Source organism: Achroia grisella, unplaced genomic scaffold, assembly GCF_030625045.1.
Source record: "Achroia grisella isolate CSIRO2021 unplaced genomic scaffold, CSIRO_AGI_Agris_v1 utg848, whole genome shotgun sequence".
Classification (NCBI taxonomy): Eukaryota; Metazoa; Arthropoda; class Insecta; order Lepidoptera; family Pyralidae; genus Achroia; species Achroia grisella.
The window spans coordinates 1,123,677-1,147,430 of record NW_026713041.1 but is presented as its reverse complement, the minus strand read 5'-3'; the positions used below and the strand labels follow the sequence as shown (position 1 = coordinate 1,147,430).

At 36.4% G+C, this 23,754-nt stretch overlaps 1 protein-coding gene and 8 non-coding genes across 9 annotated transcripts in view; 5 read left to right on the top strand and 4 right to left on the bottom strand.

Annotated features, from left to right (window-relative positions):
* The window catches only part of LOC131852361 (dynein axonemal heavy chain 10), an 83,630-nt gene that overhangs the window by 739 nt on the left and 59,137 nt on the right, over nt 1-23,754 (bottom strand). The window contains exons 68-90 of the mRNA XM_059203031.1: nt 23,517-23,661; nt 22,979-23,196; nt 22,097-22,302; nt 21,343-21,861; nt 19,784-19,931; nt 19,368-19,503; nt 18,637-18,791; nt 18,100-18,318; nt 17,234-17,398; nt 16,491-16,599; nt 15,288-15,451; nt 13,688-13,783; nt 10,232-10,410; nt 9,496-9,655; nt 8,155-8,356; nt 7,662-7,804; nt 7,184-7,342; nt 6,799-6,970; nt 6,016-6,147; nt 4,250-4,409; nt 3,323-3,542; nt 2,442-2,621; nt 1,374-1,520 (exon numbers count right to left, since the gene is read on the bottom strand). Of these exons, the coding sequence (XP_059059014.1) occupies nt 1,374-1,520; nt 2,442-2,621; nt 3,323-3,542; nt 4,250-4,409; nt 6,016-6,147; nt 6,799-6,970; nt 7,184-7,342; nt 7,662-7,804; nt 8,155-8,356; nt 9,496-9,655; nt 10,232-10,410; nt 13,688-13,783; nt 15,288-15,451; nt 16,491-16,599; nt 17,234-17,398; nt 18,100-18,318; nt 18,637-18,791; nt 19,368-19,503; nt 19,784-19,931; nt 21,343-21,861; nt 22,097-22,302; nt 22,979-23,196; nt 23,517-23,661 (4,134 nt within the window). The remainder of the gene's footprint in view (nt 1-1,373; nt 1,521-2,441; nt 2,622-3,322; nt 3,543-4,249; nt 4,410-6,015; nt 6,148-6,798; nt 6,971-7,183; nt 7,343-7,661; nt 7,805-8,154; nt 8,357-9,495; nt 9,656-10,231; nt 10,411-13,687; nt 13,784-15,287; nt 15,452-16,490; nt 16,600-17,233; nt 17,399-18,099; nt 18,319-18,636; nt 18,792-19,367; nt 19,504-19,783; nt 19,932-21,342; nt 21,862-22,096; nt 22,303-22,978; nt 23,197-23,516; nt 23,662-23,754) is intronic.
* Nucleotides 6,216-6,334, bottom strand: LOC131852428 (5S ribosomal RNA). Its single transcript, XR_009357925.1, has one exon. It is a non-coding gene; the product is annotated as a 5S ribosomal RNA (ribosomal RNA).
* On the top strand, nt 9,925-10,043 carry LOC131852434 (5S ribosomal RNA). Its single transcript, XR_009357931.1, has one exon. It is a non-coding gene; the product is annotated as a 5S ribosomal RNA (ribosomal RNA).
* On the top strand, nt 11,786-11,904 carry LOC131852441 (5S ribosomal RNA). Its single transcript, XR_009357937.1, has one exon. It is a non-coding gene; the product is annotated as a 5S ribosomal RNA (ribosomal RNA).
* On the top strand, nt 12,071-12,189 carry LOC131852438 (5S ribosomal RNA). Its single transcript, XR_009357934.1, has one exon. It is a non-coding gene; the product is annotated as a 5S ribosomal RNA (ribosomal RNA).
* LOC131852435 (5S ribosomal RNA) lies at nt 16,677-16,795 on the top strand. Its single transcript, XR_009357932.1, has one exon. It is a non-coding gene; the product is annotated as a 5S ribosomal RNA (ribosomal RNA).
* LOC131852427 (5S ribosomal RNA) lies at nt 19,221-19,339 on the top strand. Its single transcript, XR_009357924.1, has one exon. It is a non-coding gene; the product is annotated as a 5S ribosomal RNA (ribosomal RNA).
* LOC131852443 (5S ribosomal RNA) lies at nt 20,132-20,250 on the bottom strand. The gene has a single exon (XR_009357939.1). It is a non-coding gene; the product is annotated as a 5S ribosomal RNA (ribosomal RNA).
* On the bottom strand, nt 20,615-20,733 carry LOC131852425 (5S ribosomal RNA). The gene has a single exon (XR_009357923.1). It is a non-coding gene; the product is annotated as a 5S ribosomal RNA (ribosomal RNA).

The window sequence follows — 23,754 nt, the reverse complement described above, 5'->3', positions numbered from 1 at the left end:
CAATCTAGAACAGCTTTTCGTTGCTAGAGTTTTTTATACAATATAATAATGGGTTGCCATGACCATACTAATAATAAAACTATTGCATTAACAAAAAGTGACCTTATCTTCCAAAAGCAATGTCCTACAGACAATCTGATAATATACAAACACTTCGAAATGTAGACCGTGCCGAACACTGACACTTTAAAGTTGTAGACTGATACCCTTCTTTAAAAATCGTTACATTAAATGACGTTTTATATAAAAAAAAAACTTTTGAAACCGTATTTTTTTGAGTGGATCCTATTCCGTCGCTCTACTAATGCCTACCATACATTGTTTTATTAAACACATTCTTTGAATAGATTGACTTGCACGAATCTTATACAACAATAACATATTTATAATAGGGCGCTGGCCGCTGGCATATCAATAGGACATTGGCAGAGCGGGAAAAATACCACAGAGCCCCGCCCGAAAGGAATCAAAAGACGGAGAACACAGGAAGATTTTAAAAAGTATAATATGAAACTGTTTTAGATATAGGACGTCCCAATCTGATGAATTTATGGGCCTCTATTAAAGTTACGCCACTGGTTATACCCATTCCGCCAGAACCTGATTCTAAAGCAAATACTATAATTTTTCTACTGAACAAACATCCTTTTAGAGTTTGTGTGCATATTTATTTACGTAATTTGGCGTTCGTAGCGGAAATAACTATTTCCAAATTATTCTACAACTATAAGGTCATGGCTGCAATTTACTAAAATTTTGAGACGTTGTGAGGATTATTGTTCTGGTGAATTATATTACGACAATTTTATAGATGGTTGAATTTTAAAAATTTCCATATACCTCCTTGTTAAAATTAATATGTACGCTATTGTACTTACGTATTTAATACAAAGCATTTCTATAGTATTAACAAAGTGAAGGGATATGTATGTTTCACTTGCAAGTATATAATTATAAACATATTATGTATGTTTATAGTAGATACTATAATCTCTGTTATGAGTATGTAAGATACAATATTATCTGTGTTAGGAGATGCTTTTGATCTAATAATATATTAATATGAATAATATAATCCAAACAAAATTCAAACATTTGGATAGAAAAATCAAAATTGTACAAATAATTCTGTGCGTACGTTTTCTATTAGGGATGAACTAATGGCAATTGATGTCAAGATTGCCGAGACCATGATAAAAATTTAGCCGTACAAAGCAAGGAAGGAATGCTGTAAAATACGGATTTTTTATTTAATTATCTAATGATTCTTCAATTATCACAAAATTCAATGATATTGTGTGGTACCCATATAACATATAGTCCTAAACTTGATAGCTTTCATCGACACAAAAATGACATGATAATCAGCTTACTTGCAGTTTCAACTTGTGGAACTCTATGGGTATGATGTACATGATGGGCAGCTCGGTGACGAGGACCTTGGGATGCGAGCGTCGCAGGCAGCCCTCCTCCAGATCCCACCGCGCCCCTTCCAAGTACAGTCCGCGAACATAGCAACCCTACATCATATACTGGATCAATGATATATGCTACAAAGTTTGATACAAACGTTTCTTTCTAAAATCTTGTATTTAAATACAAGATGGAAATTTTATATTGTATTTCAAATACTAATATTTTAAAAATGTCACATCTGTTCCCCGCTGTTAACTTTCATACTTAGATATTAAATAGCCTATAACCTTAAGAACTGGGTTATCAAATGTAAAAATATTTTTTATTGCTGCCTCTTTATACTTATATATTAATTATACCTAACTATACTTCTTTAATTGGGGAAAGGGAATTGTTAGTAATGCGGACTGATGACCCCATTACTAGCCATTGCTGTACCATGCCAGGTTGTGCCACTCCGTTCTCCTTGGCAAGAATTATGTTCGTAATTAGTGAATTTGCCACGATAAGCTAACGGATCTGATCTCATACTGATCTTATCATCCTCCACTGGTGCCCCGCCAACGTAAACCGTTAGCGCAGACTGGTGCACCATTTCATTATTATTAAAAAAAAATATACATAATTGGAAAAGCCTGGCTTTTACTTCTCTTTCTACTGGGGCTTATTGGAGTTTCTTGTAATGCATAACTATGGAGTGATGCCTATACCTAATTTATACCGCTGGCGAGGCACAAGTGGAGATGACGTCATTTCATAGCGTTTACCACTAGGTGATTTCTAGGGGCGCCAGTACCGCGTCGGGCTCGACCTGATCCTCCTGATCTAATCCCCTGATCTCGGCTCAATGGAGTTGCGGTATACCTTTTTTATATTGACAGATGCTTTAAACTTGTAGCACTGCGATGTGCTCGTACTTTTTATGCCTAGGTGACCATATATTCTTTGACTCAAAACGGTACATTCGTAAAGGGATAGTCCCGTGCAAAACGGGATGTCTGACGTTCGGTATACTGTATACTTACCGTGAGTGGACGCTCCTCGATGTCGTCGGCCGAGGTCCAGCGGGTGACGCGCGTGAACTGCGTGGAGCGATCCAGCGGCCAAGTGTACAGTCGGCACGCGATCTGCACGTGCGCGATCAGGTATGATTCCGGGATGTGCAGCCCCGACAGCCACACCACCACCGGCTCTTCGATAGTCGCCTGAAAACACACACCCAGCTGTATGATGTACGACGAAAAAAAATCACAGCGCCCCATTGTTTGCAATTTTACAAAGCACAGATCAGGTCGCATATGGAATATTCTCATATCTAGCGGGAGCACCATAAAATCATTACTTCCATTTGATCGCATTCAGAACAGATCAGCCAGAACATTGGTAATCAGACTCGACGCATTGGCTTTGCGGCTAGACGTTTTCTAACGCATATATTACGAAGTGTTCGGATTAATGCCGCCGCTGAATTTAACCATCGTACCCGCCATAAACTAAAATATCATCCCGATTATCTGGATGAATGGCAGTCTTCCACCGTGCGTTTTTTCATAACCACATAGTGGAATTGTGTTCCAGAAATGGTATTTACGAACAGAAATGATATTGAAACCTTAAAAGAGCCATTTTAAAAGGCCGGCAATGCACTTGCAATTCCCCAGTTACTAGTGGGGCGGCGGTAATCACTTACGCAAACTCGTTTGCCCCTACGCCATAAAAAAACCAAACTGCACTTTCACTAGTAATTTCATTACCTAGACTAGGTCTAGACTAGCTACTACCGACTCTAGGACCTAGAGAAAATATGTCGTTCGTACCCAGTCCCTAATTAATCTCATCACCATTTCGTTTCGTTTATACCCAGTTCATGTTATCTCATCACCTAGAGAAAATGTGTGGTTCGTACCCAGTCCGTGTACTGCTTGGTGCGTGCAATGAAGTGGTCCATCCATCCGCCGAGCCTCTTGCAGGTGGCCGGCGCCAGCTGTCGCCACACGAGTGGCAGCTGCCCGTTGAACAGGCTGTACGACACGTTGTCGAGTACCGCGTCCATACCGATCTCGCCCGCAAGAGCTTTGCGCAGCAGAGACAGGGTGCTTCGCATGCGGCTGATGAGCCGATTGAACCTGCCATATAGACGGAACCTTTCGTTGTAATTACCATTACATACTACAAATATTTATTTATATTACTAGCTGTCTCGGCAAACGTTGTTTTGCTTTAAAATAAAAAAAAAAATAGGGGTGGACTACCCCTAACATTTAGGGGGATGAAAAATAGATGTTGGCTGATTCTCAGACCTACTCAATACGCTCACAAAATTTCATGAGAATCGGTCAAGCCGTTTCGGAGGAGTATGGGAACGAAAACTGTGACACGAGAATTTTATATATAAGATTATAATATATATAGTATAAAGGTATCCGCAGAATACCAGCGTCGTATAATTTATTGCCTCTTAAAGCATATTTTAAATATTATAATTTTTTTTACTGATTGCCAAAATGGCCGTTTCTAATTCAGAAATGTGCTCTAACACTATATCTATTCCCATGATTCTTTGTGCAATAAATAAAATAGTTACTATTTTTGAAGTTTCTATAGGTACCGACTATTATTGTTATAAATGACGTTGTAAACCAACAGAACAAAATCTTATTATCAATATTAAAAAACCTATTTTTCATAATAAAATTATATTACATTTAAAAATGTGTTGCAATTGCACATCTCTTACTTTCTACTTACTGTCTAATCTCCATCTAAATCCTGCTACACAGTAATTAAAAAGACAGCAAACGAACACTATTGAATAACAAATCTGTTACCGTACCTCTCTAGTTCTTGTAACAACACAACAAGTGTGGGGGTTATGTTCATTTCGAATTGTTTGCGCACGCGCCAGATCTCGTAGACTGCGGGCAGCTTGCTCATCACGTCCACAGCGATCATGTCGATGAAGTCTTCTCGACTCATAGCGCCGCCGCTCTCGCCTGATTGGCATTTTTTTTACTCTCATTTATATGGTTTTATATTGATATATGTAATGCTGAATGGCATTTATTTAAAAGAGCCCCAAACTTGCTTTTCCTTGCTTGTGACGATTCTGCTTTCCGAATGAGCGGTAGAATCAAAACATATTGACTAATCAAAAATGCTTATATAAACAACTACAACTAGCTACCCGCCCCGGCTCTACACGGTTATAAACGTATTATACATATAAACCTTCCTTTTGAATCACTCTATCTTTTACTAAAAACTGCATTAAAATCCGTTGCGTAGTTTAAAAGATCTAAGCGAACAGACAGCGGAACCGACTTCATTTTCTACTATGAAAAGATAATAGGCCAATATATCACGATTTTATATTTTTCATCCTCTGTTTATTTTCATATGTGCAATATTTACTACTGTAGGTATATGGACAATTATTAATTTAATAATTAATTTAAAACGTTTATTATAATAGATAAATATATTTAAATTATATACTCACCTGATACATCTTTCCTCACTAGGATGCATTAATAATAAAATTGTTATAATATTATACACTTAATAATAAATAATAAATTACAATACAGTTATATTATTTTATTATCTTATTTATAAGAAGACAAGTTTAAGAAACGATTTGTTACGTACAAAGTTCAAAATGTGTAATAGATTTGTTATAGAAATATCATATTTTAGTTACTTACGTTCCGATTTTCTTACTGGCAGCGTAAAATAATAGAAAGTTGGATTAAAAAATTGATTGATTGTCATTTTATATAAATAACCATTGCCACCTGGTAAGTCTTGTACCAAAGTAAGCAAGAGTTATATTACGAGTACTTGACGAGTGATAAAAATACTTATCAACACAAAACGTTCGTACAAAAATGTGGTGATGATGGTGAAATGTAATGTTTAAACCCCCTTGCTAGAAATGTACCATCAGGTGTATCTGCACGTGGTTACAACATAATAAAATGGTGAATGGCTAACTGACCTGAACTCATGTTCATCTTATCGTTTTGCATTGGTAAAAGGCGTTAGCGCAGACGGGTGCACCATTCCTAACCGCTGACGGCCTCGGCGGTCTAGTGGTTTAACATACCGCTTCCGATGGTCGCGAGTTCATTCCTCGTGCAGTACAAACATTTGTATTCATAAGTATGGTTGTATTTATCGTTTTCAGTGTTTTATATGTACAATATGTACGTATATACAAAATAGAATGTCCAAATATTTATATTACTTGTATAGTACCCTTAACAAACACTCTGCTCACCTTATCTATTAGAAAAACGTTACTTCTAATCGATGGATTCAATTATAATACACGTTACGCGGAGGAACGAAGATTGTCTTAAAGAAAGTGTAGGTATAACATGAATGTGGATGGATGCCGGATGGAAAGGGAGAGGACGCGCTAAAAAAAGATGGATTGATTGTGTGAAAGATGATATGACTAACGGGAGAGTATGGTCAGATATGACAGCCGATAGGGAAGAGAATGCCATACTGCGCCGACCCCAAATAGTGGGATAAAGGCAAGGCAATGATGAATTATAGAGGCACGTGAAGATAACAATAGATTAAATGACTTACTTGTCTGCGGTTGTAACTCAATAAGGTGTCCCCACATCTCGCGCACGGCCTGACTGAAGTACCCGATCTCCGCGTTGGGGTGCAGCCCGAACACCTCGGGCGTGTTCGCTAGCGGCAGCGTGTCGATGAACTCTGTCGCATATTGTATAAAATAAATGATCTCGCAATTAAATTCAATAAATTAGAAAATATTAGCAAAAAGTCAACGGCACGTGGTGTTCCCAGGCGGTCACCCATCCAAGTACTGACCACGCCCGATGTTGCTTAACTTCGGTGATCGGACGAGAACCGGTGTTTTCAACATGGTATGGACGTTGACAACGTTGTTTTACAATTTTGTGATTACAATTTTCAATACCTTATTTATTTATTGTACGTAATCTATTATTATCACAGGTGTTCTTGTTTTCGCTGCGCAAGTCGATGCCGAACGTGATCTTAGCGAAACGTTTAAGAAACACTAAGAATGTAACTCATCATCGACATGTCACTAAAAATGTAAACAACGATATTTTCTGTTGTTTGGCCGTTGGCCGCAGCTGACATTTACAGCTTACAGCAAGCATTTGTGCAATACACAATTGCCGACGATTATTGTTTAACTGTATCGTTTTTAAATAACTAACTTAAATATAAGTTTTAAATTAAGTTAAAATCATGAGGCTTTACTACTTTGTAAAACTATGTATTGTAATTATAAATTGTTGATTACCTAAAATAAATGTGCAAGATAGCGCTTTATAAATTGTCTTATTAATATTAAAATAATAAAAATATATATACCGATATACTCCTCCCTCTCGCCCTCTGGCGGTATCACGTAGTCGAACACCGCGTCGTGGTAGAAGTGGAACGGCTGGAACTTGTCGAACAGGAACTCCCCCATGTACTCCTCCATATAGGTACGAACCACGCGACGATCGAAGTCGTCGATCACACGACCCCCGTACATCACCTGCATATGAAATAATATTAAAGCCGTAAAATTTCTTGAAATAGTTGAACACGTATCACGTAAATTAAAAGGCTCACAATAAGACCACACACACACACTCGCACTGCTCTTACTTATTTTCGGCCCGTATGTGTGGTATATGCAACTAAGCGCAAAAAACAGCGAATGCTGTAAAAATGAAGTAAATAATTCAGACACAAAAAGATTTTATACCTCTCCGAAGAGATATTTGAGGGTTGCCCAGGGTATAGGTCCGCCGGCGGATGTGCAGCGGTCGAGGTAGCACTGCAGTATCTGCATGCTGACCACGAAGTCTGATTCGCTGAAGTCGTACGCTATGTTCCAACCGATTTTGTCATACCTGCGGCGCTCCTGCAATTTTTTCACTGGTAATATAATATTGTGACGAAAAAAAACTAACTTGCGTGTAACCTACTTCTATATATCAATATGCTTCCTCGTCTACCTCGATGAAAAGGTTGCTATTCGAATATTTTTTATTTAAATAAAAAATATTATTGCGTTAACCGTATTAGCTGGTATAGTACATACATATATGTATTGTATATATATATCAATTGAATTTCTTGACACTTCTTGTCAACTGAAGCTTATAAAAAATTGCATGTCAAGTCTATACCTGTATAAGAGCCCAAAAGGATCTATATGATTATATATTAGTATATTGTACCTGCACAACAGCATGAAAGAAGGCGAGAACGTAGACGAGTTTTTTGAACTGCGGGTGGGGGCACTCCTCGAGTGCGTGCGCGCGCATCTTGAAGTATGTGTTGCGCAGATTTAACTTCAGCCCGTTAGGGGGCTCCGTCACCACTGTCACATGTAGATTATGTCATAATTATTATTTCATTATATTAATTCTCTTATTTGCTTATCCCATGAGGTCGATGACATATCAGTTGATAATTAGCAATAGTACCTTTTCTTTTTAATTTTCATGGAGACCAGAGATGAATAGCTCCAGGGGAGGCAAGCGGGTACTGTTTGCCTTCTACGCACTAAAAACTTCAAAATGTCACTCATCCATATGTATAGTGGTGGTCTAAGACTAAAATTAAAAACCTAAATTTCAGGACACAAAAATTACAGGCCCTAGGTACGTGCCTAGGTTGCCTAGGTCCTAGTCCGCCCCTGGATATATACTCATACAACTAAATTCATACCTTTGAGCGATCTCTGCAATATTCCTATTGGGAAGGTAGGCGTAGGGTCCGTGGTCAACCAGAGCCGGTATTCAGGGTGCGGTTTCTCCATCAACTCCAATTGCTTCTCCAATTCGCGTAGGAATGATACCAGTAAATGGCAGTTCTGTAGTATTAGCCATTGCCCGTGGGAGATAGCACCTTCCAGTAGCGCCAGTGCTGCCTGATAATAAAGAAAATAATAGTAATAGTTATAATTTGGAGTATGAGATGAGTATCTTTGAGTATCTTTTGTCCTCTTAAACATGCAAAATACCTAAAAAATAACTAATATCATTATTAACGCGGAAACACCAGCTGTCCATTGGCATATACCTAATGCCTATGCATTATACAGTTGGTGTTTCCGCGTTTATGACTATGATAATCGTTTACCATCAGATTAGCCATATGCTTGTTTGCCAACGTCGTAGTAGAAAAAAATTGTAAACTGTATGCCCATATATTTTAGACCCCAACGAACAAGAGACGTATTACAATACATCCTGTGAATCTGTGTGACATAATATATATAGATATATGGTAGATGGATGAATCTATTTTGACGTGATTATTTTGTTTATAAGCCGGTGTTTCATAGTTCTTAATAGATTTTACCAATAACCAAAACAGAAAGGAATAGTCCGAATTCTTGCGCAAATTCAGTAAATATTAGCATGAAATTTCGATAATAATCAACTAAGTAAGTAAGAACGGTTTGAACACATGATGTGAAATAGACATCAACTAACAAAGAGAAAAACAAAGAGAAAGACGTAATTAACAACAAGCTCTTAGGATACAAGCATGAGAACCTCGTCATGAGAAGTACGTGGTACCGCCAGTGTATATTGATATATAGCCGGCAGATTAGAGGGTCAGTCAATATATCATTCCAGTTATTATATATATTTAAATAATATATATAAAAAAAAGTATTAGGTAGGTATGGAGATTTTTTTACAGCCTATAAGGTGCAAACGCCGGGTGAAATAAAACTATATAGTGACATTCTTCATTTTTTAATATATTTTCCTGAGGAGCAAGTCAGTTTTAACATATTTACAAAAATCAATACAATTATAATCGTAATTTAAAACGGTCATCAACTCGCTATTTAAATTAGGAGTTACGAATGTTGCGTGCGTGAATATTTTTGTCTAGCGTAGATCGATCGATTTAATATTAAAAAAACGGAGTACGATTCGAATACGGGACAGAGTCAGTCCCGCCGCCGCGCCGGGACATTTTAAACTAAGCCTAGAATACGGGACGTCCTGGAAAATACTGATCGTCTGTATAAACGCTATGTATAGTACTGACCCCTTCCTGTCCTTGACCCAACGAGAGGTATTTGAACTTGCCGCCGCCAAAGCCGCATCGGTCTGCGAGCTTCATGAGATCCGCTGTAGGGTCCGACCCTGGACTCAGGATAAACACCACCGGAGTATACGGTGTCGTTTGCTCCACTATCATGTCTAAACTGAATATGTAAAGAAAATGTTATTAAAATATATACGATAATATACATACGTGTATATATATGTAATATAACAAAAAATGTACCTATACATTTTATAATTTCCAATGGAGATTCGACAAACGGTCATGATTGTTTGCAACAACAATCCTCAAAATAAACTATTGAATTATTATACTGAGTATATATTGAATTAATATATCTGTAACAATTACATTATTCAAGAATTTATTAAAATGTAAGATACAAATACAATATTGAAATAATACATCGCCAACGTCCATACCACGTTGAATACACCGGTTCTCGTCCGATCACCGAAGTTAAGCAACATCGGGCGTGGTCAGTACTTGGATGGGTGACCGCCTGGGAACACCACGTGTCGTTGGCTTTTTTGTTTCTTTATTGTGTTTTTACTATTTTTATATTATCGTTTTTTTAGAAGTTTCGATAGTAGCAATCAGTGTAGTATTTTTGTGGATATATAAAAATAAACAAATAATTTCAGATATATAAACGTGATATTTAAAATTACAATACTATTTACGGGTTCGATCGATTTACAGTGTTATTTGTTACCTGATAACCGGCGGTGTTATATACTCCTCCCCCATGGTGACCGTGATGTAGTCCGTGAGCGCGCGGTAGATGCGGTCAACGCGAAAGCACCGCAGCAGCATCAGCAACTCGAACGGCTGCAGACGCTCACGGTACCCGTTCGGCACCTCCGCAGACTCGGGCGTGTCGCTGTCGAACCACTGTTGACGACACAGTAGTACTTTTATGTTACCTCATTTGTTTAATGGTTTTTTTTTCTTTTATTTTGATTAATAAACAGATTATAATATTATTATATATATACAATATGTGATAAGATAACGTTAAGTATTTTTAAATCATTAATCACAGATTATTAAGAAAAAAATAAATATAATCTTGCAGATTTGTTTTAAGAAATGGTGCTGAATAATAATTTATTTTATAAAATTTAATATAAAATTACCCTGTAATATTTAAGTAACATTTGATACAAAGACTGACCTCAGATATAAAGAATGCGTGGATGGATCAAAATGAAAGATAATTCGATGATAAATTCGATAATGATGGTTCACCCATCTGCGCTAACGGTTTACGCTGGCGGGGCACCAGTGTAGGTTGATAAGACGAGCATGTAGTCAGATCAGTTAAAATTTCACATTACTAACAATCCCCTTTCGGCCCGGAATATCTTAGTTTCAGCTATTTCAACCACCAACAGTTTCGATTGTAGGGTGCAATTAGGCAGTAATTACGGGTTAACATCCATGACATTATAGTCCTCTGGAATTGCAATCCATAAGTATCACGGGTGTTACATGATATCGTGATGACCGTAGTGTGGTTCATATACCTACTCGTATAGGCGATGTTACCTCTTGTCATCAGGTAAACAGTCAGCTTTTTTTGCCACTAAAAATGTTTAAAAAAAGTTTTTATAAATTAGAAATTATAAATATTTTATGAAAAGTTCTAAACGTCGCTTGTATACAGGATTCGTTTTAAATGCATAACGTCCCAAATGTGCAAAACAGAGTCAAATACACATTTATATTACAAAACAAATTATGACTCCAGTGCAACTCCAGCGGTGCCTATTCGAAGAATGAAGTTGCGAATTTTAAGTGAAATAAAATTTTAAGTTGTCAATACATGCCTGGTAATTTCATTGTCATATCGCTTCTAACTGAAATACAGCAAAAGCAAGCTGCTTAGTGACATCTATATGTTGTAGATTTTCACTACTGTACCTATACACAAAATATGTTCCTTTTATTGGTCCAAAATAGCAAGCAAATAAAATACAAACAAGTTTACAGCGCACACGGGATAGATGGCGTTTTATATTCTACTGTAAGACACCAAGATATACATACAAGTAGATGAACAACACTACTACAGGCAACAATAAAAATAAGACGCTGGTTTTTGCGATATCACTGTCCAGGACTATCATGATTGGTCGCTTTTGTAATTTTCCACTATACACTATTTTGTAAATATTTATTGTAAATTTATAAAGTTAAAGTAATAAAAATACTAAAATATTTTTGTTCGTAACTGATAATAAACATAAAATTAGATAATACAGTCGCCAAAGTCCATACCAAGTTGAATACACCGGTTCTCGTCCGATCACCGAAGTTAAGCAACATCCGGCGTGGTCAGTACTTGGATGGGTGACCGCCTGGGAATACCACGTGTCGTTGGCTTTTTGCCAATTATTTTCATATGTAGGTTATTTTATTTTCAGATCCGAATCACTGGAATTCCCAGAAATTATTATCAAGTAGATGGATTTATATATTTAATTTTTAAGTTCATATAATACACAGTCATAAAAAATAAACTATGATCATAAAATTGGAAAAAAACGTTGCCAACGTCCATACCACGTTGAAAACACCGGTTCTCGTCCGATCACCGAAGTTAAGCAACATCGGGCATGGTCAGTACTTGGATGGGTGACCGCCTGGGAACACCACGTGTCGTTGGCTTTTTGCCATTTCTTTTCATATATATTTTATTTTTAGATCCGAACCACTAGAATTCCCGGAAATTATTGTCAAGTGGATTTTTTTATTTCAATTCTAAGTTCACATAATAGTCATCAAAATAAAGTATAATCATCTAGCGCAAATATCGTAATTTAGAGACCCCGGTGTGATTCACGACAGCAAGCTCTTATTTGGTGTAAACATGTAAATTATATTGTTAGCAGGGCCTCTAAGGCTCTTGGGTTTATCATACGTAGATCAATAAACTTTAACAACATTAAAACCTTAAAAGTATTGTATTGCGCATATGTTCGAAGTCACTTAGAGTACGCATCCTAAATATGGAATCCGCACTATGAGGTTTATAAATCCTGTATAGAAGCCATCCAGAAAAGATTTCTTGCGTACTTGGATTTTAAATGTAAACGACGCTCTGTAGATTACTATGACAGATGTAGAAAGTATCACTTTCTACCTTTTATCTTATGAATATTGCGAACGGAAGAATTGATTGCTCGGAGCTGCTATCAAAAATAAACTTAAGAACTAATACCCTAAGACGTAGACAAAGAGCCATATTAAGTGTCCCTACAGTCAGGACCAGATACATAGAGAACACTTTTGTTTTATGAGCATGTAACTTTAACCAAGTATGTACCACATGATATTGATCTGTTTTGTTCCAGCACTGCCTCAATTTGGAAACTCATATGTAACCAATTCTTTAAAGGCGTACTTTATTTGTGTGTTCTGTGGATACATCGCTATTTGTGGGTATGTTAGTCTATTTACTTGTACTGTATAACTACAACTGAAACACTGTCACGTGATTACCTCGATATGTTAAAATTGCATAATGAAAAATTTAATCTAGTAATACTATTGGCGACGATTATTAATTGGCATAGGACAATTTGATATGACAAGTAACACGTAAAATTACACCGTTAATCTTCCTAAAATAAATAAAAATAACATCGGGCGTGGTTAGTACTTGGATTGGTGACCGCCTGGGCACCACGTGCCGTTGGCTTTTTTGCCATTTATTTTTTAAAATAATTTATACCTTTTTATACTTTGTAATTTAAATGTCAGTCTATCGAAATTTTCGAATAAGAAAAACTTCAATGAACAGTCTCATGACATTTAAGATTCTAGTGGCAGTAAGCGAGCACAGCGCCCTCTGCTGGGGTTTTAAAATTTTTCAATATGCTACCAAACCACAACTGCTAACGTTTATCTCCGGAGAAAGGGGATTTGTTAATACCTAATGTGAACTGTTGATCCTATGGTAAATGTGCTATAGGTTGACCTTCATTACATATACCATGGGTTCGCACTGATAGCCATCATGATAAATTCTTGGTGAATTTGCCAAGACGGGTGAAAGACCTGACCTCAAGTTCATCTTGTCATCCCCCACTGGTGCCCCGGCAGAATAAACCATTAGCGCGGACGAGTGCACCATTTCATTATCATCTACTAAAAAAAACGTTACCTCCTGCCAGACGCCGACTCCTCTAGTGATGTGATCGGGTAATTCTCCGAACGACTCCGGAAAGTCGACACTTAACTTCATTATATCCTGCCATCCCTGGTACAAAAATAACATTAAAATCAATGCATATTCGTGTTACAAACACCTATTAGAATATAATAGATTAGGTACTGAAAGGTACCAGAGGTACTGTAATCAATCGTCTATATGAGTAGTTCACTCTTACCAATTCCAGCCGCTAACGTACTATTGTAAGTGGTAACAGTCCCTATATACATGAACAGCACTACGGACATCAGGTTGTCATATGACACCCGAAACAACACTCACGCGTTGCCATTTGAGAGGATTAAGGTGTCAAGCTTTTTAGTCTACAATTTCACTGTCTAATCTGCACCATACGAAACTGATGGAGATATTCAGTGAATACAGTAAATAGAATTTATTCTTGATTTCATCAAAGTTGCACGTAAGTTAAAAATAAAACAGTTACATTTTGAATGTGATGGGTTATACCTACTTTTTATTTCACAACAAATGTGCCTAATAAAAATAGCTTATTAAGCAAGCTGCTTGGCGGCTGTAATTCATGGGACTGAGGTACCCACGTGAACGACTTTTTACAGTCTACCTTTAGCAAATACTCGCTTACAATGTAACTATCTATAGGAGAATGAGTTATAAAAATCGGTTATTAGTACTATTTATGCTATCTAATAAACTTAAACAAAACTCAAATCTATCTTTATAACATTAGTACAGATGACAAAATTAGTGATATTATTCAATTATAATATTCAAAATTCTTTATTCAGGTAACAAAATTTTTACTAAGTTAGGTATATATACCTAGTTGTCGGAGCCTGCCTTTAATAAGTCGAAAAATGCCTGCGGCAGCAAGCGCCATCCTTCTACAGTTTATATAGTAAATTTTGAACTATTTAAATTATATTATGCTTATCTATACATATAACTAAAATTAGAGTGTCTGTTTGTAATATTGAAATAATCGTTTTTTACTACATGCATGAATATAAAAACGGTACATACATCAGAATAACATTTTTCACAATTTTTGTCTGTCTGTCTGTCGCTCTGTTTGTTCCGGATAATCTGTGAAATAGCTGGACCGATTTTGACGGTTTTTTTTGGCAGGTAGCTGATGCAATAAGGAGTAACTTAGACTACTTTTATTTTAGAATAATTTAATTTTGAAAAATAAAGTTAAATTCCATGCGGACGTAGTCGCGGGAACAGCTAGTATTTAGTAGTAGCACAGATAACATAATATTACATAGTAGTAGTAATTCAATAATTGTATTATATAAATAAAGATAATGTCATAGAGCAAACAGAGATAGTGGGCGGGACAATTTATGATAGTTGCTAGTATCCATCCATGACATGTTGACCGCGGTTTCCCCTATTCTAGCGGTTCCTATGGCTTCCAGCCATCGTGATAAATTTCTGATGAATTTGTCACGAGTAGCTAACTGACCTGACCTCATGCTCATCTTATCATCCTCGACTGGTGCCCCGCCAGCGTAAACCGTTAGCGCAGGCGGGTGCACCCTTCTATTATCATACATTAAAAAAATACCTGCGCAGGTATCCAGGTGGCGGGGCAGGCTCTAGGTGACTTCTCCAGCGAGACGTTACCCTTTATGAAGAAGTCCAGCTGGGGCTGACTCACATTGCCCTCGCTTTGTTCCAGCTTTATATCCATTTGGAACGAGAACAGAAGCTTATGACGCTCGAATATACCTGCATGTAAAAGTTTTTATGAGATATTTTGAAATTTCAGAATATAGTGGTTCACCGGAAGCGAACGCATGAAACATGCTTGCTATAACTATAGGTCTAATCATTTCCCTTTTATAAATACTATTATGTTAGTAGCACGTTCTAACTTCGTCCAAATTGAATAGAAATCTACACAATTATATAAAACACATACACAAAAACATAAAAATAGCACTATATAATATTGATATCACATGTAGATATACAATAGTATTGTGCCTACACTTGTAATATTTCTGTCGACACTTGAGACCCTTGCCTTAGTTTACGTCTCCACTAACATAGATTTAAGTTAAGTGTAAAATGAGTATACGTCCCGACTCCGCGTCGACTGGACGCGTTATTAATAAACCATGTAGCACCCTAGCAATAAACTTAATAATGTTTAATAAATAGTGCAATCATTTTACAGGTATACTCACTACCTACATACTACAACAAATAATATATTATGTAGCGCCACCTCATCACACAACATATATAACGCTACAGTGATGAGGATACCACCGCGCTACAGTATTATCTGTGGTAGTATTTTATGCATATAGCCATGCCATAAAGTATTATTACATAACTTTATCTGGCGGCTTCAATGGGTCAGCGGTTTAGCACTCCACTTTACTTCCGATGGTTTCGAATTACTCGCACGATATTAAGTATGTATTTTAAAAAACGCAATTGAGTATTTCTATCAGTTGTTTAGTAGGACAAACGTTTAGTAACACAAGCTCTGCTTAACTTGGGACTAGGTGACGCAGAGTGAATTTTATATAATGGTATTTAAAGGCTCTTTAGAGTTTTCGTTACAAGCGCTCAATAGATTGCGAATATACTTATAATATCAATTAATCGGTTACAAAATTTGTAAGCCCAAAAGTTTTATACAGATAAATAAAAATTAAAAAACGATGTAAGATTTATGATACAATAGTAATAAAGAAAAGTTTTTTATACTAAATTAATATGTATTTACCTCTTATTAATAGAAAACTTAAGTTACCTGTGCAACCGTAGTCGTATACATTCTTAGTGAGCATGTCGATGATGTTTCTTAAACGTTTCGCTAAGATCACGTTCGGCATCGACTTGCGCAGCGAAAACGAGAACACCTGTGATAATAATAGATTACGTACAATAAATAAATAAGGTATGGAAAATTGTAATCACAAAATTGTAAAAGTACATTGTCAACGTCCATACCATGTTGAAAACACCGGTTCTCGTCCGATCACCGAAGTTAAGCAACATCGGGCGTAGTCAGTACTTGGATGGGTGACCGCCTGGGAACACCACGTGCCGTTGGCTTTTTATAATTTCCATATTGCAGAAATCAAGCGCAAAAAACGCACAAAACTTAACCGAATGTTATATTTTTATCCTAAAGAAAAGTTATGGTTTTTTAAATACTTAAATACTTTAAATAATACATACGCGACATATTATAATAATACGCGTGTTCTGGTCACTCAAAATTACTCAGAAATTACTTACTTCCGATAGTGCGTGTTCGATTTTTCGCACGCCACTAATATTTGTTTTCATGAATATGATTATTTGTATCGGTCGGGGTGTTTTCTACGTATAATATATTTTTATCAGTTATCTAGTACCAATAACACAAACTTTAGCTAGCTTAATGTGGATCTAGTTGGCGCTGTGTGAATTATCCTGAGATTATTAGGTATATCAAGAATGTCGAAGCAGAAATAGTTAAGTTCCTGGGTAAAGGATAAGAATACTAACATCTAAATATGATGAGAGCGAATACTGGTACATGCTGTTCACCCCCGCCATGTCGGACAGTACGAAGAACAGTATGGAGCCGCGCTTGGCCACCGGACGGTAACCGTCGCGCAGTATCTCTATGTCCTTTGTAGTCGCTTCGGCGAGCTCCAATTTTTCCATTACCTGTGAATATATAACTATTTGACTCAACAAATATTATTTTGCCATATAAATTATTACTGAATGTATATAATAAATAGCCTACCAAAATATACAATAAAAATCGGTTAAGCTATCGACACAGTAAGTTAGATAATATACACCGTGACAAGTGATTTTTATTTATTTAAAATTTTAATTATTAATTGAATTGCCATAATTATATTACGATGGATTTGAAAGGTTTAAAAACAAAATTGTAGACGTTAGGTGGCGCTGCTTTTTCAATGTCTGCTGCGTCCGCCAGTATACTATAAATAAATATGTTATATAAGTAGTTCAGTTTCGCCGAAAATATACATATAATAAAAATGTATGTATGTATGTATGTATGTATGTATGTATGTATGTATGTATGTATGTATGTATGTATGTATTTACGCTGAAACTGAACACGGTGCTCAAAAATTCAATTCAGCCTGGCTGGAGTCTGAATAGCCTTTACTACTAATTCTATAAGCTTTATTTAATACTTTTGAAAAAGTCATCTTTAATATTTTCTCTATCAATCTTCACTGTACTTTTGCAAATTGTGACATCGAAATTCCTAAATAAATGAACCGATTATGATGCGTTTTAAAGCTGACATCATTGAGTTATTAATAATGAATACGACTGTCTTATGTCATAAATAACGGGAAAAGTGTGACGGTATGAAGACGTACTTCCGCGGCTTTAGACTTTGTATTCTCCAGAGTGTTTACAAGTTCAACGTTGTCGAGCATATTGCCGGTGGAGGTGGCAAGCTCGCGCAGCAGAGAATCCTCCAGTCCTGACAGCAGACTTTTGTTGGCGCTCGTCTCTATGATCAAATTCTCGCGTTGTTCTTCCAAATCAGCACGCTCCGCTCTCACTACCACGCTGAGGAGCTGGTCTTCTAAACCCTGATATTATTTATTATTTTCTTTTAGCATATTCGAATTACATTCGCTTATATATTAAAGTCAAAGAGAAAGTAATTTATTCATTTAAAAAGTTATGAAATGATGATGGAGGCAATGTATGATTGGTATCACGGGTGTCATATGATAACGTGATGTCCGTGTATACAGGCGACAGGTACATCGTGTCATGTAACATGTCTGCCATTCAAATTACATACTGTAGTGATGCGTACGGTGCTTTTTATATATTAATAATATATATACTACATTACACTCTTTAATTACTACAACTATAATTTCTAGTTTGTACAAACTGACCTGCACAGTCACTGTATAGTTGATGACCACCGCTTTGGCGTACGCGGCGGGGTTGAATTGTGGGTTGGCTAGCTTTGTGGTTAAGTACATGCGGAAGTTAGGGTCGTAATCTACTTCAGAACTGCCGAGGATTACGAAGGTGCGCCCACTTTCCACTTAAATAGAAATATATTTAATTATTTGTAGTATTATAAAATTGGAAAAGCAAAATGCAAGCGTTGGCTTAGGCGGTCAGTAATCCAAGTACTGACCATGCCTGACATTGCTTTACTTCTATGATCGACGAGCATGTAGACGTTGGCAAAATATATGAATAAGAGTGAATAATGTGTTCAGTATAATATAAAATGTTTGTTACTTTCGTTTTAGTTGCTGAGAATGTACAACATCCTTGTAGTAAAAATAAAATGCAATATAAATCTTTATCAGTTAGTATAGCAAGCGAAATCTTTGTTTAAAATTAATTACTGCGATAAGAATATTATAAAAAAAGAATGGTTTAATATATTTAGTTATACAAGTAATTTAATTATATGCTACATACTTGCTCGTAATAAATGTACGTATTATTCATTTCGTTGGTCGTCAACGTCCATACCATGTTGAAAACACCGGTTCTCGTCCGATCACCGAAGTTAAGCAACATCGGGCGTGGTCAGTACTTGGATGGGTGACCGCCTGGGAACACCACGTGCCGTTGACTTTTTGCTGTTTGTAACAAATTTTAATACCTTTTATATTTTTCTCGAGAACATTATCTACTACTGGATCAATGTACTCGTTTACATCCTGAAAGAGGACCGGTATTCCGTATTTGATGGCCATTTCCAATTGGCGCAGGAATTGCGGATCGTTGAAAGATAAAACCTGTAAATTGAAATAATAAAATATAACATTTACTCTATTTCTGTCAGTTATTTAGTACTAACACAATAACACAAGCTCACTAAATTTTCCTTGGTTCCTTCTAAATAGCAATAACCAGTATGTACTATACTATAGATGAGACGATGTTTTTTTTTTATTACATGAAACTACCTATTTAATAATTATATGAAATACTATTATAACAGCAGAATATGGTGTCTTTGACAACTTACAATATATACAAGTGAATGCGTATTTTAATATTAAATTATAATAAGACCTTGAGATTATTCTTGGCCTCCTTCTTCTTGATCCAGGTGAGGGCCTGCGTCTGCGGATCGATGCACAGCGGAAAACGCGACGCGCGAATCGTCAGTATACCATTCTGTACGGACAACTCATCCGGTGGTAGGCCCTCAGAGTTCCACCTGCAAGCATAATTATAGTGATAACGGACCATTATTGCTTGATAATTTCGATCCAAAATAAACATTAACAGAAACTAATATTATTATCATATATTGTACTCATAAATAGGACAATATGTCATCTATCTAGTAGGAATTACAAATATAAAAATATTGTAATATTCATAGGCAGATTTCATTCCTTTCATTAAGAAACAAAAAGCCAACGGCACGTGGTGTTCCCAGGCGGTCACCCATCCAAGTACTGACCACGCCCGATGTTGCTTAACTTCGGTGATCGGACGAGAACCGGTGTTTTCAACATGGTATGGACGTTGGCAACAATCTTTTAATAAATAATAAATACATATTCCTTTCTTTGAACATTTATGGATCCTATGAGTGTTTCTATTTCTATTACATATATTTTTATACTAATTGGATAAAGCGTATCTATACACTAAAAATCATTAACATACAAAATATCAATTGGAAGACAGTAATCACTGATGTGTTGCAAGTGCTGATTTCAATCTTATGATTATTACAAGTACAAAATAAAATCATATTCAAGTCTTAAAAGTTCACGTTTACATGAATACAAAGGATAACGCCCAAAAAGTATCTTTGATAGTCCTGGCTGATGGATGATTTTTTAATTTGCATTTTTAAATTTATAAATTAGAAAAATATTAGCAAAAAAAAGTCAACGGCACGTGGTGTTCCCAGGCGGTCACCCATCCAAGTACTGACCACGCCCGATGTTGCTTAACTTCGGTGATCGGACGAGAACCGGTGTTTTCAACATGGTATGGACGTTGACGAGATTGTTTATAATAATTAAGTCTATATTTTGCATTCTAATCCTAACAACATAAATCATACGTAACGTTATTGCTATAGCAAAGTTTAACCGCAGATAACATAATATTACATGTTTAACTGACATTTATAACATAACTAGCATTTCATTGTGTTCAGTATTGCGCTTTATTGCCACTGAACAAGAGTTAATTTTATTTATAAATGTTGTGTAATCGGACAATTCACATGATATTCATATTGTACAGGGGCCGTTCAAGTATTACGTAAGCACTATAGGGGGGCGGGGGGTCTTTTCTTTGCTTATTTTGGATGACATGGGGGTGGGGGAGTCTGTATGATGATTACGTCATCGGTCGTAATTTACTTTTTTACACGAATGGCAACCCTCACATTGTCTTTGCTAAAAAAACAATACATTAATTGAGAGATGTTTACGTAAGCATGGGTGGAGGGGGTAAGAGCTTTGCTTACTTTTGCTGACAACGGGGGATGGGGGGTAAATAATTGTGATAAATCTGCTTACGTAATACTTGAACAGCTCCACACGTGTAAGGAGGGCTTTAAGTAAAAATTTGCAACATTCTCTACTAAAATATTAACAACGTACCCACTAATTTCAACTTCATTAGTCAAATTCTTTTCAATCGTAAACGGCGTAGTCAACGGTATACCTCGCTCTAAGACATCACCCAACCAATCCTCATATATCATAGTCTGCCGGAACGAGAACGAGAATGGTCCCGCGTAACTCAAAAACGAGGACGCCAATAGACAGTTCCCGATTAGCCTAGATTGTTCAACGTATAGCGCTGCCAAGTCTATAGTCCAGCGCTTCTGTTCGCTTGACAACCCTGACATTAGCTTGTCAGCGGCCACTAAACGCCTCATCATGATATCCGTTTCCTCCTGCAACTCTTGGCGCCTCAGCATGGCCGTTTCATATCTGTTGTTTAAACCATCCAGAGTATGTTGCAGCCGGTCAATTTCTCGGTTCAAGGACGATAGATAATTCACAGCCTCGGTGTATTCCTTTTCGAGTGCTTCCACTTTATCTTTCTTTGGCTTCACCTCTTTGTAGACAGCGCAGTAACCAAGCACGGCAATTACGAATTTAAGCAAACCGTACCTGTAAATACATGACATGGTATCTTTGTGATACTGCACCGTTTTCAATGACTATGAACGAAATAATGCAATAATAACAAGTTACAGTATATCTCGTAAAACGGAATACAAATATATTCTTTGTTATAAAAAATATAGAGTATAAATATTACAAACAATATTTTTTTTACAAGAGTTATTAAATACATTCTGTACATTATATTTTAATCAAGCGATATGCAATTAAAATCACTAACCCAGCTTTACTAATCTGTTGCATCGTGTCCAATTTCTTGCTCTTCTTCATGTGCGCCTTCACTGCCTTAACCTGGTTCTGCGTGATTAGATCGCAGTTCATCTCTTGCAGGTTGCGTAAAAAGTTGGGATCGGCCATCATGCCCTTCGCTCCTTTCCAGCTCACGTCCTTTATGCCGCGGATGATCACCACACATTCACATACCACCTGAAATTACGAATATATAGAAGCTCCAAGGATATGGGTATTTTATTCTCTCTCCCTTATAGATAAATAGTTGCTATTATTTACTAGGTGAACTATTAAATATTTTATAAAAAGTTATAATTATAAACTTGTATCTCGCAGTGCTGGCTGCGGTAATATATAACTATGTAATTCGCTGATAATTTATTGATTTATTTATATATCTTTGATGCGTACAGTACAAAAAGAAATGGTACAATTGGAGGACTAAACACAATGCAGTATTTTCTACCAGTCAACCATAGGCTGAGCATGGAATAATTGTTAGCGGTTAAAATATAATTATTTAAATAAAAGTATGCATTAAATGCAAATAAATAGTTAAATATATAAGAAGGTAGATAATAATATATGTAAATACTAACACATATAGTAAATATATGTACCTATATATACATAAAGGAATGCTATAGGTATAAATACGTAACATAAGATTAATTAGATACAAACCACAGAAAAAAGAGACACATATACATACAAAGCTATGTATTAGTAAATTAATTTAAAAAATTGTCAAAACATTGACAAAGTATATTTGTATAATTAGTGCGGGGTTCCCTGCATGCGACCATTCGAAAGTAAAACAGTGGCAAACCGCTAGAACACCGTGGTTCAAAATATTTTGTCTAAATAATACCTGTACGGCTTCTGGTGGGGTAGCAAACGATCTAATTTCAGTAATATCATTCTTTTCGAGGTCGGCGAGAGCTAATCTAGCCGCCTCAAGCGCTGGCATCGCTGCCGACAGCGCTTCCTCCGCTTCCGATTTCTCTTCAGCAATCACTACGCTCTGTTCCGTTATCTCCACGGATTTAATTGCTGCCACTTGCTGCTTGGCTACTGCAGCTTCAGTAGCTGTAAACATTTTAAAATTAAATAATGTATGATATGACGTTAGCATAAACAAGAAACACTGTCGAAGAAGTATGCAGTCTGAAAAAGGTGATACGAAATATATTCTGACTTTAAGTAGATTTTGTAAGAAGATTCTCACGGCTCTATTCCGTATCACTATGCGGTTCTCTTAGTCTGTTTTATTTATTTTTTGGTGATTGTCAGAATTAAATTCACGACCTCTGTTCACTAACACGGACGCAATTCAGAGTAGTGAACGACTATGCCACGACGCTCTCAGTCTATTTTATTTATTTTTAATTAAAAACAGTGTATATCACCAGTAGATATCTCTTTCAGCAGTATCTCGCACTCCTTGGTTTGCTCTGCGACTATGATCTTCTGGACGGCGAGTTTAGCGTTCAGATCTTCGAGTTGTACATTAGCTTCCTCGATTTTCGCCAGACCACCTTTTAGACGTTCGCACTGTAACATTCATATCTATATGTAAGTACATTATGAAACAAAAAGTTATTGAATGAAATACATATTTATTGAGACCTAGATATGTGTCACAGA